This window comes from Molossus molossus, unplaced genomic scaffold, assembly GCF_014108415.1.
Source record: "Molossus molossus isolate mMolMol1 unplaced genomic scaffold, mMolMol1.p scaffold_m16_p_4, whole genome shotgun sequence".
In the NCBI taxonomy this organism is placed as follows: Eukaryota; Metazoa; Chordata; class Mammalia; order Chiroptera; family Molossidae; genus Molossus; species Molossus molossus.
The window spans coordinates 62,158,865-62,172,710 of NW_023425377.1; the positions used below are offsets into that span (position 1 = coordinate 62,158,865).

The 13,846-nt window shown below is 45.2% G+C and overlaps 1 protein-coding gene across 4 annotated transcripts in view; it reads left to right on the top strand.

Annotated features, from left to right (window-relative positions):
• The window catches only part of BIN3 (bridging integrator 3), a 53,975-nt gene that overhangs the window by 15,235 nt on the left and 24,894 nt on the right, over positions 1-13,846 (top strand). For all 4 annotated transcript variants that reach the window (XR_004962004.1, XM_036281644.1, XM_036281642.1 and 1 more), the window contains exon 2: positions 8,978-9,026. Coding sequence is in view for 3 of the 4 variants with exons in the window: in XM_036281644.1 (XP_036137537.1) it covers positions 8,978-9,026 (49 nt within the window). In the remaining variant the exon portion in view is untranslated. The remainder of the gene's footprint in view (positions 1-8,977; positions 9,027-13,846) is intronic.

Consider the following 13,846-nt stretch of genomic DNA (forward strand, 5'->3'; position numbering starts at 1 on the left):
GTGACTGGTTCAATTCCCAGTCAGGGCACATGCCCAGGTTGCAGGCTCCATCCCCAGTAGAAGGCGTGCAGGAGGCAGCCGATTGATGTTCTGCTCTCACATCGATGTTTCTCTTTCTCTCTCCCTCTCTTCCTAAAAAATCAATAAAAATATTTAAAAATAAATAAATAAAGGCACAAATTTGCAAAATTATGGAGAATAGAAGTGACATCAACAGCATTTGAGAACTGGAATGCACTTACATGAAGTAACTGACTTAGCAGTTCCAAGAAAGCTAAAGCCTAAACTGGCATTTAGGAAAACCGGGAGCCATCCAACTTACATCACTGAATTCTCAAAGGTTTAGGAATTGGTGGCACTAGATACCTCTAGAAGTGGGGTGAAACTAAGCACGCAGTTCAGGAGGATTGGTTGGAAGCTGTTCGTGGTTAAATTCAGAGCCCTACTATCTCCTCCTCAACCCCATTTCACTGGGAGACTGCCCCTGCCTCGTTCGAACAGAATGGAGAGACTCCCACAGGGAGTGTGAAATGGGGAATTTCTATCGCAGGGCACACAAAGGTAGATACACTGTAAGACACTAATAAAGCTTAACCTTCAGGGTCCCTTGCTTGCATGAGCCATGTCCAAGGCCCTGGAGGGAACCCTAGCTGTGTGTTCACATGATCCTGTGTTTTTTGTCAACTTAGGAATGTATTTATACTGCATTCAGTGAAAACCTCTGCCTTTGCTTCCTCCTTCTTAGGTCAGGCAGCTCTGCAGTAGCCTACGCCTTTTGAATGATAGGACAGGGGGAGGAGGGTTGAACTGGAAGTATGCTGTTTTATCTGTAATTTGTAAAGACATTTTTAGAAACCTTTAATAAAACAAGTGAAAAATTACAGATTCCTGACTTGGAAATACACAAAGGATGCCTTTTTTGGCCATCTTTAAATTTATTCAAAAACTAAGGGGAAAGTTGGATCAAAAATAATGGGACACAAATCAAAAGTGACAGAGATGAGTCATTATAACAATAATCAATTAAAGTGTAACAAAATCAATTAAAGTGTAACAAAACATTTTTAAATTGCATCAAAAGCTAGTAATTAAAAGAATGAGATCAGCCCTGGCCAGTTTTGCTCAGCGGTTAGAGCATCGGTCTGTGGTCCAGAGAGACCCTGGTTCGGTTCCCGCTAGGGGCATGTACCTCAGTTGCAGTTTGGCCCTGGCCCTGGTTGGTTGTACTGGTGGCAGCCACTTGATGTGTCCCTTTCACACCGATGTGTTTTTTTTTTTCTCTCTCCCCCTCTCTCTCCCTCCCGCTCTATCTGAACAAAAATGGAAAAATGTCCTCGGATGAGGATAAAAAAAAAAGAGAGAGAGAATGAGATCAGTCTGGCCGGTGTGGCTCAATGGATGAGTGTCAGCCCATGCAGCAAGAGGTCTCTGGTTCCATTCCCAGTCAGGACACATGCCCAGGTTGTGTGCCTGATCCTTAGTGCAGGGCATGCAGGAGGCGGCCAATTAATGTTCTCATCAATGTTTCTGTCTCCCTCTCACTTCCTCTCTCTCTAAAATCAATAAAGGAAAAAAATGTTTTTTAAAACAATGAGATCAATTTTAAATTGTGATGATTGTTTGATAAGCCAAATGAAGAGGAGGAGTAAATCATAGAACACACTGATAAAACATAAATTCCTGGTGCATTTAACATGAAAGGCATAATGAAGATAGCATAGAACTCATGATTTTGCTCTCCTACAAGGACAGCAATGACAAACTGGTTACTCATTAATTCAGAGCGCATTCAGATTAGTCACTGTACAAGAAAACTTGAACTGTGCCCTGAAAGCTTAGTTTATTTATGAAAGAAACATGAGATTTTCCTAAATTTTACAGCAATCCTAAAATTTATATTATATTTATATATTACGAGTAAGCTGGAAAAAAAAGCTTTTCTAAACTGTCAGTAGTAGAAAACAAATTTCAGTTAACCATACTAAAGGAAAGACTGAATTATCATTCTTTTTTCTCTAAGAAAATGGTGTTACCAACTCTGTGTCAGTCACATGAAGAGGCAATCATAGACTTCGCAGCCAAAAATTCAAGGAAATAAATATAGAGGTGTGTCAGGCAAATGATTAATAAAAATATTAGGTTATTCTTGATTTTCTGATGTTCATGTTAGCTTTTATAACTTGTAATTTATTATGCTCTTTTCTCTGTCTAGATAAACATTCACTTCCATGCCTATTTTTATATTTGTAATTTTGTATTCTTTTTCTTTAAGAGGCCATGCAAAATTGTATAAGCTTCAAGCCCACAAAATGCAGACCCACTTGAAGCACAGTGGAGGGCAGGACTGAAGGCAGGAGGGTGCAGTGAACACATACACACAGAGTGTGCATACATGAACACACAGGACCTCTTCTACGCAATGAGTTCCCAGATGACTGAGTGGAGCCTTTATTCCCAAGTCAAGAGAGTGGGAGAATCTTCTCTAGGGAATTTTACCTGCCCAGGGAAAAGACTAGATACTGACATCAGGGTTCCCCACAAAACTGCTCCCCTACACAACAGACAGACATTATTCACGTACCCATAGTTTCTAGTCAGCTTTTTTGTCCCCAGTCATATTTGTGAGCACATAACCAAGAATTACCACACATCCAAGGGAAGTGTCTAGTATGAAAAAATGGAGACTACAACAAAAAAAGCAACTTGAAGGGAAACAGACTATAAAAGAAGAAGAAACTTTTGTAAAGTTATCATTAAGATCCTCAGATAAGGCATCCATGAAATAAAAACAATACCATAAAAAAAGGACATCTTGAAAAGTAAAAAGAACTCTCAGAAATTAAAAATATGATAGAAGTGAAAAACTCTTTAGAAGTATGAGAAAATAAGGAAACACTGAAAAATAGAGAAATTAGAGGACAAGCCAAGGTGGGTCAGCATCAAAATTATATGAATTTCAGAAATAAGCAGAAAATGGGGTGAGGGATCAACAGCAAAGGTGGGTTTTTTAATCCCAGAACTAAAGATTATAAATTGCCAAATTGAGAGTCCTGTTGAGTACCCCAGCACAATGGATGAAATTAGATCCACAGGGTACATGAACATAGGAACCAGCAAGCTTGCATAAAGAAAATAAAAAGCAGGTCACATACAAAGGATGAAAATCACAGCTGCTGAGAAATGAGAAGCCAGTGGAGAAGGCTTTGCAATTCTGAAAGAAATTATGTCCAGCCCTGGCCAGTTTAACTTAGCAGTTAGTGGACTGAAGGGTCTCCAGTTTGATTCCCAGTCAAGGGCATGTACCTGGATTGCAGGTTTGATCCGCGACCCTGGTTGGGGTTGTGTGGGAGGCAACCAGTTGATACCTCTCCCCCCCCCCACTCTGTCTAAAAATCAATGAAAAAATATCCTTTGGTGAGGATTAACCCCAAACACACACACACACACACATTTTAAATCCCTACCAGTGTGGCTCAGTGGATTGAGCATCATCCCATGGACTGGGAGGTCCCAGTTCTATTCCTGGTCAGGGTACATGCCCAGGTGGCGAGCTCAATCCCTAGTAGGGGGCATGCAGGAGGCAGCAGATCGATGTATCTTTGCACATGGATGTTTTTCTCTCTCTCCCTTCCTTTCTCTCTCTAAAAAAAAAAATTATTTCCAGCCTATATTCTGTACCCAAACTAACTCTTGTGATGGTAGAATAAAAGCGCTTTGGTGTGCAAAATCTCAAAAATTATCTCCCACACACGTTTTCCCCACCCAGATGAGGAATAAACCAAAAACGGGAAGCCATGGAACCCAGGTGTCAAAATTCCTGGGAGAGAGGTGAAAGGAATCCCTGTGAGGGAGGTGAAAAGGGGAGCCCAGGATGCCTGCTGTACACCAGGTGGAGGTGTCCCATTCAGGTTCAAGCAGGCCAAAATAGAAATAATAGAATACCTGATAGAAATGAATGTATTGGGAGTAGATTTAGACAATTGAAAAAGAATTAGGGGTAAATACATAGAAAACTAAACCCATGAAAGAAAAGTGACAATTACTAATTGTAATGAAGGCAAAAATTATGCAATGCTACTACCTATATATTGCTGTGTAACAAATTGCCCCACAACTTAGTATCTCAAAACAATAGCAGTTTCCATTGGTCATTGAATGTGGAGTGTCTGGGGAATCTGGCTTGGGAACTCTGGAGGTTATACTTCAGTACATCAGCCGGAGCTTCTGTCTTCTGAAGGCTTGGCTGAGCTGAGGGATCTGCTGGCTGCCATGTGCGGGAAGGAAAATGCATGCCATTATGCTCCTATTAATTTATTTAGTATTGCCCTAACGAAATCATAATAGAACTATATTGAGAAGAAGGGGAGTTGAAAACGTGCCTTTGTGTTACAGAGGTGGAGACCATAAAGAGGTTTCTTTGTTTCATTAAATCTTCCTCTTCCAAAATAAATCAAGCTAGTGCCTAAGACCTAACACTCAAGAGGCAGCAGTACAAGCACTGTTATGTGGAGATGCAGAGGGGCAAACCAAGAACCCAGCACAGACGACAGTGCCTGCCTCAGCAAATGAGATTCGGGGAGCTAGAGCCTAATGTTTTACTTAACAAGCCTGGTGCCTTATTAAACTATTCACATGTATAAGTTTGATAAAAGTAAAATTTAGATTAATAAAAGGAAATCATAAAAGTAATAAAGTGGATATAGGTGAATTTTTATGCTGAGGTGAAAGGGGCAGGTCTTTCTCAGTGTGATGACATCAAAGGACGAAATCTTAAAGGAAAAGATAAATTTGCTAGATTTGACTTCATATTCAACAAAAACTTCTGTACCTTAAACACATACATGTTCAAAGGGAAAAGACAACCCCAAGCCAGGAAAAATCCCTGATAAACATGCCCTGGTCGGTTTGGCTCAGCAGTTAGTTGGCCTGCAGACCAGAGTTGCGGGTTTGATTCCAGTAAAGGGCACATACCTCCCTTGTGGTTCAGTCCCCGGCCCTGGTCGGGGTTGTGTAAGAGGCAGCCAATCGATGTGGCACTCTCACATCGATGTTTCTCTCCCTTTCTCTTTCTCTCCCTCCCACTCTGTCTGAAAGTAAATGGAAAAATATCCTCCAGTGAGGATTTAAACAAACAAATAAATAAAAACCCTGATAAACAGGCCAAAATGGTAAAATGTTAACTATTTCTGTCTTTTAAAAAATGCAAACTGTTTCATTCTGTCTGTAGGGCAGTTGGCAAATATATCAAAGCCTTGAATGTGTATATATCCTTTGGCCCAGCAATTTCAATTCTAAGAATTTACGCTATGTGACTAATCCTTGATATGCACAAAGATTTAGCTATTAGAGTTTTTGTTTATAATAGAAGAAAAATTTGAAACAGTTGAAGCGATCACCAGTAAGTAATGTGGGTTACAAAAATAAAACAGCCTGGCTGGGTGGCTCAGTTGATTGGAGTGTCATCTCATACATCAGAAGGTTGTGGATTTGATTCCCTGTTGGGGCACATACTCAGGTTGTGGGTACAGTCCCCAGTCCAAGTGTGTATGGGAGGCAACCGATTGATATTTCTCTCTTTCTCTCTATCTCTTTCCCTCTCTTCCTGTTTTTTTCTCTTTCCCTCTCTCCCTTTCTTTCTCTCCCCCTATTCCTCTCCCATCTTCTCTCTAAAATCAATGGAAACATTAACAATTTTTTAAAATAATTAAGCCAAAACTAGTGGTACAGGTGTATAATGAAGCACTAGGTAGTTCTTAAAAGTCAGGCTGATTACAACTATATTGGCATATAAAAACATTTATGGTACTCTGGTCACTGGCTCAGTGGTTAGAGCTTCAGCCCACAGACCAGAGAGTCAAAGATTTGATTTTGGTCAAGGGCACATACCTCGGTTGCAGTTCAGTTTCCGGCCCTAGTCAGGGTCTTGTGGGAGGCAACCAGTCTATGTGTCTCTCTCACGTTGATGTTTCTCTCCCTCTCTCTCTCTCCCTTCTTCCCTCCCACTCTATCTGGAAATCAATGGAAAAATATCCTCTAGTGAGGATTAAAAAAAAAAAACATTTGTGATATGTTTCCTCTATTTTTAAAAATGTATGTAAGTATGCATATATACGTGTGTACACTTATGTATGTACACACTGAAATTCAGGGTATTACTGTTTATTAGGTGGGGAGGCATTGATCAAGTGTTATTTTTGTAGTCAAGAAAAAAAACCCACGGGTTTTGTTGTTTTTATTTTTTTAGTTTATTTGAAAAATATGGAAAGTGCAAAGAAGAAAACAGTAATCATATTCTTCTTCCACCTAAAGTTAACCACTACTAACATTTGGCATATTTGCTTCTATTTTTTTTTTCTTTCTGCAAATATTTAAAATATAATTAATACCAAAAGAATAACCTTGGTTGTCTTTTAGATATGAGACTATAGTCTGTTTTGGGTTTTTTTCCCTCTACCACCTCCCACCCTCCACCTTTCTCTCTTTTATACTTTTCTGTATTTCTCAAGTTTTCTCTGATGAGCATGCTTTACTTTTTAAAGGGATAAAATGTTCTTTAAAATACATACAGTCATCCCTTCATACCCTCAGGTTTCATGTCCATGGATTCAATAAACTGCATATTGAAAACAATGTCCTTGGTTGGGAACCCACAGAAATGAGGGTCATTGTTCTATACCATTTTATATGAGGGACTTGAGCATCAGCAGATTTTGGTATCTGCAGGGAGTCCTTGACCCCATCCCCATCAGATACCAAGGGGCGACTGTATTAACAAATGCATGTGAGCAAGTATTAAACTATGAGTAGTAGAGAGAAAATGGACTGGACGTCAGAGCCCTAAAGGTGTATTCCTGGTGCTGTTGTGAAGCAGCAGAATGGCCCTGGGCTAGTCACTGAACCTCTCCAAGTCTGCTTTCTCATCTACAAAATGAGAGTTTTAAACTGGAAAAATTTCTATGGTAACTTACAGTTCTAAAAATACTGTGATTCTAAATTCAGATTGAGTGAGAGGCTGTGGCTCCACAAGTAATGGACTCTAAGTTCCTAACTCCTTGGTACCTCATCTGTAGTCCTCGACTCCTAGTTGGAATCATTTTGAAGACCACTCTGAGAATTCTTTAGCCTTCCCTTCCTACACTCCATGTTCTTGGAATGGAGATTCGGTTTAGACAAGCCAGAAGGACCACCTATTCCAACTACTTTGTTTTGTAGTTTAAAAACTAAGCTTCAGACACATTGCAGTTTGTTCAAATCACAAAACTAGTCAGAGGCAGAGACTAGGATTCCTGATTCCTGATCTGGAGCTTTTTATACACATGCTTCGTGCACAGGAGGGTCAGTCTTCGCAATGCCACCAGGACCTCATTTGCACTGTCACCAAAATGGTCCTTGAGGCCAATTGTTCACTGTCCAAAACCATTGTGTCAGTCAACTGTAATCTGATTTGGGGAAAAGTAACCAGTGGCCCAGGGAGGGCCCCAAGGAGTTCATCTGTCTTACTCTTTCCTCTTTAGGTCTGAGAAGGGGAAATAGCAATTTCATTTCCCTTTTTTCTTTTTCCAGTTCCATAGCTTACCTTTCCCCCTGGTAATTGTATAGCCAGAGATTATTTGTTTACAGAAGCCACGTGAATCAGCCAGCCCCCAAAGGGTTAACATTCCCAAATTATGGGGTGGATTAACGATAAACAGGATGTCCTCCAGAAATTAAATTTAAACCACTGTGACTCAGGCTGGCCCATCCTCAAACCAGATCACTGTCTGGGGTTATTATCGGTGGTTAATTATACCATTGGGTTTAGCAACAGTGTTGGTCAGTTTGGGCCAAAAGAAGCCAGGCTTGGGGAGAAGGGTGTGTGGAGGGAAGGGGCCTGGCAGACGGGTAGACAGCAGTGGGAGCAGGAGGTTTGAATGGAAGAGACCGAGAGCAGCGAGAGTGGAGTCTAGCCTGTACCCCCAGGGCTCCTGCTGCAACCCTCTTCCCTGAGCTGATCCCAGGGGTGCCTACCTCACCCCTCCCTGGGGCGGGGGCACCGACATGTCTAGAGCTGTGGGATGCACTGTGTTTGCTTCCTAGCCTGGCCGCACTTCTTTTCTTCTCAAACTTGTAGAATCATTTTCCATTTTCAGCACCTTAAGGAAGCTTCTAGATCATCTAACTTAACCCTCTTGCTTCACAGAGCAGGAAATTAAGACACAGGGCAGAGGTTACCTGCCAAAGAACAGCCTGCTCAGTGGAGGTGGAGGCAGAGTTAGTGCTGAGGTTGAGAGTCCCAGACCATGACCTTCACTTATGCCAAGCTGTCTCCATTTCTGTGTGGGACACCTGAGGCACAGAGCCTCCTAGCAAGTCCAAGGCAGAGTTGGGCTGGATTTCAGGTTCTTGGAGTAAGCTGCATTTAGATGTTGTCAGTTCTCACAGGAAATCACCCAGCCTGGCTGGTCCTCAATGCTCCTACAATTTGTCATCTCTTCCCCACCATAGAAGAAGAAGCCTTTCAGAGCCACAGTTTGTCCCTCTGAAGAGAAGCAGTGAAGCATCTAATACAGATATGTGGTTCTTATGGTGCTTTTAAAAAGGCCTATTTTCTAGGATAATAGCGATCCAAGTAAGCCCATACTCTCTGACTTCACCACTCCTTAAGACACAAGGTTTATGGTGACTATTATTGGTACAGTATCTGCCCTTTCCTGTCTTGACCTTTGCAATGCATTTAAACAGTAGACTGTTAGAAGGGAAGATGCTCCAGGGCAGAAGGTGGTACCCAAGACCTCCATCTGATACTGTCCATGGGAGGATGACCGTTCTAGAGCCCAGCCTGGCTGCTGATGGTCCTAGACCCACAGGGCACCTCATACAAGTGGCAGGAAGTGAGCCACCACCACTGGTTTTCACCCTTCTTGGGGACAAGTGGCCTGTATTTCACCTGTTCTTTTAGCCAAATCCTAACATCCTTCTTTGTCTCTTTGTCTTACAGGATTCCTTTCAAGATTGGGCAGCCCAAGAAACAGATTGTCCCCAAAACAGTGAGTAACCTGATTCTTTCATTCTGAGACAGTCCTGTCTCACGTGGCCTTCACATAGAACCAGAGCTTGGACTCAGTACATCCTGGGGCTCGGAAGGCAGAACCTGGGCCTTATCACTCTCAGTAGTGGAGCTCTAGAACCTCACACAGATGGGGCTCACAGGGACCTCCTGTCCTGGGACATTTCCTTCCTCGGCTCTGCCTGGGTAGGTGGGAGAGGTAGGTTCCACAGGCGAGGAAAAGCACATGGCTTCTGACTGCTCATCACTGGGATCTGGTGTACAGTTTGCACGTTCCTAAGAGGGAGCCTGAAACAGGGACCCCTGCCAAGGACACGTCCCTGGCCTTTCTGTCGGGCCACCTCAGGCCATGTGACAAACCAGGAAGCCTCTCCAGACCTCCAGGTCCATTTGTTTCCACTGCTAAGTTCATGCCTAGCCAAGACCCAGAGTCACTCAGCACAGGGGGTAATTGAATCCTTTCCCCTTGTAAGCCCACAGTTTTTATCCCCATTTTATCTCCAGAATGGGAGAGGAAGAGAATCATAGCTTCTTAGAAAGTTAGAGTTGGAAGCCTTTAGAGATCATCTAGTCCAACCTCCTGATTTTTCCTGATGAGGAAACCAAGACCATGGAGTCCCAGTGACTTTCTAAGGTTAGAAAAAGCTAATGCTGACAGAGCTGGAATTAGAACTCAAGTCTGAGCCTCTGTTCAGGACCCTTTCCATTGTTTTATGCTGCCTCACTCAGGCTTTGAAGATCCCCCAAGGTTTCGGGATTCTAGTACAGACTGGCCTCTTCATTCCCCTCCCCACCAAATCTGAACGAGGCCCTTGGTTTCAGTGTGGGAGACTGCACCTGTAGGGCATCTCTAGTTGTGACAGCTCCAGGAAGCCTGGCAGAGGCCCTTGACTGTCACTCCAGCCCCTGGCAGTTCTCCATGTCCTAATAACCTCATCCCTTCTTGGCTCGAGACTCCGAGCGACAGGACAGATGCTGCTTCAGTTGGCGGGAAGGAGAGTCCAGCAAACACCTGACCAATGGCTCTGTCTTTGGGAAGTCCAAAGTTAGTTCACTTAAAGGAAATGGGCCCGTGTTAAAGAGCCCTCCCATCTTTCAAGCCAAGGCTGGCCGCGGACACTCAGAGCTGACCTCCCATGCAGAGGCCGGCCATCTGTGGAGGCTCTCAGATGAAGCGCAGAGAATCTGGGCGTGCAAGGTTGGGCTCTAGCCCGCTACAGGAAGTGGGAAGGTGTGGCTTTGAGTCTCCAGGGTTTAATTCAGGGCAGATCTGAAAGGGAAGTCGATTTGAAAAGGGTCTTTTATTCCCAACACTCACTACCAGAAAAACAAAACAAACAGAAACCCTCCTGATTCCCCAACCTTTATCTAGATGGCCTTGTTCTCCACAGAGAAATATAGCCTAGAATGCAGTTTCTAGCTTCTTTGCCAGAGTTTGTTGACTAAAGATCTGTGGGTGTTTTAGTCTGAGGAGTGGCAGGAACACCCCAGAGGAAGGACAGATGTGCAGTCTGAGAAAGCTCTCTACCCGTGTGCTGCCCTCTGTGGGCCCTGAGTCCCTCTCCCCTTCCTGGCACCGGTCTCGCTTGGGATGCCACCGTGGTCCTCTAACTGTGGCCTCAGCTCCCCTGCACAGTCTGGGCATCAAGTACTGGGTAGGAAGCCAGATTCGGAAGATTCCCTGCCTGGATGCCTGTCCTGGCTCTGGCATGCTGTCTGTGACCTTACCCTCTCGGAGGCTCAGTTTTCTCCTTTGTAGAATGAGGGTGATGCCAGGACCTATGTCATTGATGTCTGATGAGTCTCATATGAGGTGAGGCATATGGAGCACTGTGTCTGGCACATAGTGAGGCCTCAATAAATACAAACTACATTGAGGCTGAGAGTCAGTTTGATAAACCACCAAGACCTCCACCAGTCCCAGCAGCTAGGTTCCCCAGTGCAGTGTCAGTTGGGATAGAGGTGTCTGCTGCCTCAACTCCCAGGTGACACTAAAGTGTCTGCAGCAAGACCTGCCTCAACAGAGCCTTATTCTCCACTTCCCAAGCCCCTCCTGGGCCCAAAATCAGGCCAGGGTTGTGTGGTTATATCAGCATCTTCACGGCTGCCCCCAACACTGGTGACACACCCTATTGTTCTTGCCCAGGCACTTTCAGGGAGGGGAGCAGATGGGGCTGCCTGGGTTATTGGAAGTCACAGCACCCTGTCATGGGAAGAAATGTTCATGTTATCTTCAGGGAGTTTCAGGAGGTTTTTGGCTCAAGATACCCAACTGTCAGACACAAAGAAAGCATTGTGTGTCTGCCTCACTGTTCGTCTGTGCCCAGGTTATTAACACAGATTCCATTATTGTCACTGCTTTGGCTGGAATGGCATGTTCTCTGCAGGGGCTGACCAGTGGAACTGAAATGGAAGGTCCCCCACCTCCCCATCCTGATCTTTTGCTTAGTCCTCTCCACTCACTCAGTCCCATGAAGTAGCTGGAGCATCTTGGGTATAACAAAAAGTAGCTGCACCTCCCTTCATAGCCTGGGAGGCTGGGACAGCATTCTGAAACAGGGTTACCCTGGGTCTCACACCCACAGAAAAGCACACACTTCGATCCCTAGCTAGGTGGGCCCTCAGCAGAGTTAGGCTGAAGAGAGTCCCAGCACGTGAAACCTTCACTTGAGAAAGATTTCCACATGCAAAATGAACGAGCGCTTTACCTCATTCCTGTCCTGTTGGAACGTGCCACAGGGCGCTGCTTTCCACCCCAGCAGCCTTGCAGAGGAGCTTCTCAGCTGGTCTCCTTTTTCACCTCACCAGGGGTGTAGGTTTGGGTGGGAATTCAGGCCATTCATTCAGTTAACAAGTACTGAGCTCCCACAAGTTGCCAACCTGACCTCTGTACTGGGGAGATGGCAGTGGGCCCCTCCCTGCCACCCTGAGCCTGCTAGAACGCCGGGAGCAGCCGAGGCGGCTGTCCTGGGCCTGATTCTCCTGGAGCTAACCTCGCCAGTGACCCACCCGTGGTGACCCGCGAACAGTGCTGCACATGTGTTTACACTCGCGTTGTTGACTGTAGTCCAACTGCCTTTTTGGCAAAGGCATCAAGCCTTTGAAGATGTTCAGATCTTTTGTGTGTGGCTCTTTCCCTTAGAATGGATAGACCTTGGAATGAGACTCTAGTGTGTCCCTTTATTCCCTATCTGAGGAGCTAGATTTCTGGTGGTGTCCCCCCAGATCTGTCCCCAGTGGAGGGGAGAAATCTTGGGACTGTGAGCTATGGAAGCAACCCACACCTGGCTACCAGGGCCGAGGTGAAATAGTAATGACCTTCTCTTGGGCTGTCAGATGGCCTTGAGGGACATGAAGTAGAAGGAGAAATCTCACTCTGACACACCTCTCAGCTTCCAGCGTGAGACCTCGAGTTTCTCATCAATCAGAATGATCCAACCCAGTTGGAAACCTGTAGTCCTTCTCCGTGCAAGTCCCAGCAGTCCCAGCCAGGAAGACCAGGTGTTCTCTGACATCCCACACACACATGGGATTTCAGCAGAGAGCGCGAGAGCCAGGCCGCAGCTCCAGTGGCTCCAACTAGCCTCCTCCTTCAGCACCTACTCTGTTCTTGATCTTCAGGAGTGCTGAATTCAGGCCAAGACAGTCTTAATTTTAATTTCATTTTTTTTGGGGGGGGAAGTACTTTTGCTATGTAAAGACTCTGCTCATATCCTACATAGTAAGAAAGGAAATGTCCCATGAAGGGGGGCCCACTACAGCCCCCAGGCACGGGACTCCAGGCTTAGCCGAAATCAGGGGTAGCCTGATCAATGGACTGCGTGCGTCACTCTGCTTCCCCTCTCTGCCAGAGGGTCACAGACCAGTGCACCCCAGACTGCTCTGGTCCTCTCACCACTGCAGTGGCCAACACCGTCCATGGGCCAGGCTCCCTGCCCTGCGCTCTACACGTACTTCTGCGAATCTTCAAAACAAGCAGGTGAAGCTGACGCTGTTACCCCATTTCCTTGTCAGCCCTTGAAATTTACATGGGGTGAGGCCAAATGTAATATCCGAATACTAGACAAGAAACTGAGACTCATAATGTTAGGTAATGACATCAAAATCACAACTAAACTACAGAACAATCATCATTCAAAACACCTGATATCAAGCTGCATGGAAGTCCTACAACTACGAAATTAAACAAACCACACCAAGACTGGTAGGAGTGTGGAGGCGGACAGGCTGGTCCCACACCCATGTGTGGCGGAATAATCAGGAGGGAGCCTTGGCCAGTGTGCTCAGTGGTTAGAGCATCAGCCTGAGGTCCAGAGAGACCTGGGTTCAGTTCCTGCTAAGAGCACGTACCTCAGTTGCAGTTTGTCCCCAGCCCTGGTTGGGTCATGTGGGTGGCAACCACTCGATGTGTCCCTTTCATGTTGATGTTTCTCTCTCTCCCTTCCACTCTTATCTGAACAAAAAACGAAAAAATGTCCTCGGGTGAGGATAAAAAATAATAATTAAAAAAAAAAAATCAGGAGGGATACCTTGGCTGGGCAGGTCCTCCCTGAGGACTGAGGGGTCCTTGTCCCACACCAGGCGTCCAGCTCAGGGTTCCAGTACCAGGAAGAGAAGTCCCCATAACTTCTGGCTGTAAAACCAGCAGGAACTGAGGCTCAGGGAGGCTGAGGCGGCTGGAGTCACAGGTAGCTCCTCTTAAAGGGCCCGCACACGGACTTCCTCGGACTTGCTCCCTCTGAGATCGGAGGGGAGACAGCTTGAGGGCTGCCAGAGACATACAGGGAAGAATTGAGTTGT